This window comes from Protobothrops mucrosquamatus, unplaced genomic scaffold (genome assembly GCF_001527695.2).
Source record: "Protobothrops mucrosquamatus isolate PMUCROS unplaced genomic scaffold, P.Mucros_1.0 scaffold115, whole genome shotgun sequence".
Lineage (NCBI taxonomy): Eukaryota > Metazoa > Chordata > Lepidosauria > Squamata > Viperidae > Protobothrops > Protobothrops mucrosquamatus.
The window spans coordinates 1785370-1788079 of NW_015386487.1; the positions used below are offsets into that span (position 1 = coordinate 1785370).

The 2710-nt window shown below is 44.9% G+C and overlaps 1 protein-coding gene across 1 annotated transcript in view; it reads right to left on the reverse strand.

The window, feature by feature from the left end:
* CEP164 (centrosomal protein 164) overlaps positions 1 to 2710 on the reverse strand; it is a 40951-nt gene that overhangs the window by 23589 nt on the left and 14652 nt on the right. The window contains exons 11-12 of the mRNA XM_029283529.1: positions 1620 to 1836; positions 890 to 967 (exon numbers count right to left, since the gene is read on the reverse strand). Of these exons, the coding sequence (XP_029139362.1) occupies positions 890 to 967; positions 1620 to 1836 (295 nt within the window). The remainder of the gene's footprint in view (positions 1 to 889; positions 968 to 1619; positions 1837 to 2710) is intronic.

Consider the following 2710-nt stretch of genomic DNA (forward strand, 5'->3'; position numbering starts at 1 on the left):
TGGGACGGAACCATCTAGGCGGTTCCGTCTCCCTGCGGCGGGGGGGGGCGGTCCGGAAGTCCATCCTTAGGAGCGAATGGTCTGACCATGACAAGGGCTCAACGACTATTTCCCCTACTGTCAGATCATTCTGCCACTGGCCAGAGACAAAAATTAGATCCAGCGTGTGTCCACCCGTGTGGGTGGGGGCATTAATTAAGTATTGCCTGTTCACCGCCCTGAGTCCCGCAAGGGAGATAGGGCGGTATATAAATTTAATAAATAATAATAATAATAATAATAATAATAATAATAATAATAATAATAATAATAATAATAATAATAATAATAATAATAACAACAACAACAACAACAGTACTCTCAAGTTTAAGCCTGGCTTGCATATTTCCTTGCAGTTTCTGTCTATAAAAGCCACATTCAGGGAAATCCATACTTTCCTATCTTGATATATTAGGATTGAAAGAAAAGAGCTGATCTGCTTGACAAGAATGTCTTAGCATCCTGTGTTTTGCCTGTCCGATACTAAGAATCCCACAGTCCTCCTGACAGACAGGCCAAATAGTAGGCAGACATAAGAGACACAGTGTAAATGTACAAATTAAGGGGGGGGGATTTATACAGTTGCCAGCATCTCAGAAAATAAGCATAGTAAAAAAAAAAACCACGGCCATCAAATAAGGAAAATCTGAGGGACAGCCATCAGTGGTCTCTGGGCCTCAAAACTCTTCTACAGATCTTAAAAGTCCACAGATGAGGTTCTGCATGGCAGAAACAGCATGAAGGAGGTACCTGCTCAGCTTGTGAAACTGGGATGAAAATTGGAGACCCCAATGCAGCTGCAGGAACAAGTACATGTCTTGCTCCGCCCCTTCTGACATGAATGTCTCACCTTCTGGTGCTCTTCTGCCGCTGCCGTTTTCTGTTGCTGGATCTCTGCTGCCAGTTGCTCCTGCAGTCCCTGGAGAGCCTGCCAAAGTATCAAGGAGGCAGCTTGTAACTAAGTCCATTTATAGCTTTCAAATTTGGAGACAGGCAGATATCCCTGATCTATCTCCATAAATATTTTCACAGCTGTTTTGTATGACCAGTGGTCCACAAATGTCTTCCTGACTTGTGTCCCAATCTACCTGTTGAATATATCTCCTTAATTTTCCTTACTAGGCAAGCATTTCACGGTTACAAGCAGGGATGGGAAATTGGTTTTGCACTGACAGCCAAATTCTTTTTGCAATAATAGTAAAACCAGAACTAGACAGAACTCGCCCAATATCATGCAGCAAGTTCCATCCGATGTTAACACCTGAACGTGGATCTGCCCATCGTGGCCCAAACTTCTAATACTGTAAGAGACTGCTTTTCTATCACTGCTAAACTTTCTGAAGGAGTTTGACCCTGATGAGTATCAGCTCACTGAATTAATTTCTTCATGGACACATTTTCCAAGAATGATTCCCCCTTTTGAGACCCTGTAATGTGACAGTTTTCACAGGGTCCACATGTCCCATTGGAGCACTGTTCCCAGGCAACTCCAATCTTACCCCAGGGAGCTTCTTCTTGTTGCCCAGCACCTGGGAAGGGTGAAGGGGTGCATTCTCAATCTGTAACCCAGAGCTCCTCACCAGTTCCTTTTCTCTGCACAACTTCTCCCTCAGTTCATTCAAGGCCCTCTGGTTCTCCTGCTCCAGCACCATCTGTTCAGCCTGCTCAGCCATTTCAGCCTCTTTTTTTATCCGTTCCAGAGAAAGCCACTTGTGCTCTTCGAGCTTTTCTCTCTCCCGTTGCTGAAAGGACTCTAGCTCCTCTTTCAGCCGGGTCAATGCAGTTTCCTGTGCCAGCCTGGAAGGAAGCGACAGAGAGATAAGCAAGAAGGCTTTTCTAAGCTTTCTCCAGAGAGCCTTTGCAGGCAGCAAGCCGAGCTCCTTGGGATGCCTTGGTCACAGAAACCCCGCTTTGCATCAACATTTTGATCAGGGTGATCATAGGGCCAAGGAAACCGCAAATTGGAATTCATGGGCAGAGAATCTAGAATTCTGTCACCAGAAAATAGCATGCAAAGTTGCCAAAATTTTCAGCAACATTATTTTTCTTCTTCTTGGTAATGGTGGGAGAGCTTCTGTAGAGGGGAAAGGATTTTATAACAGACCTCTGGGACCAAGTCATGTATAGCTATGAGCTCTTCCAGTTGTACAGAGTTTCAGGGAGAAAGCCTCACAACTCGTCCGCTGAGTTTCCCAAGGAACTTCCAGCATCAACTAGTAGAGGAAGGTGTACACAGAGCACAAGGCCAGAGACCAAGGACAACTAGCAGCTGGCAGGGAAGGTTGATCAGGGAAATACCATCCTGCTTTGCTCAGCTCTTTATCAGTTAGCAGGGTGTAATTCAAGGTGCCAGTTATCAACTATACAGGCCTACCTAGCACAGGGCCAAGTTATCAGTGGAACTGCCGGACTGTTCCTGCTTGCCCTACCAGATTTTATTTTATTTATTTGTTTGGATTTTTATCCCGCCCCTCTCCTTACGGACTCAGGGCGGCTGACAGCCTGGTAAAACAAATACAGAGATAAAGATACCCACTTTAAAACCTAATTAAAATGAAATATTTGATGTGGCCTGTGTCAATTTAAAATTATTCTTAAAACCCCACTAAAAATTCCCCCTAGGCCAGTCCTGCTTGTTGGAATAGCCATGTCTTAAGGGCGCGGCGGAAGG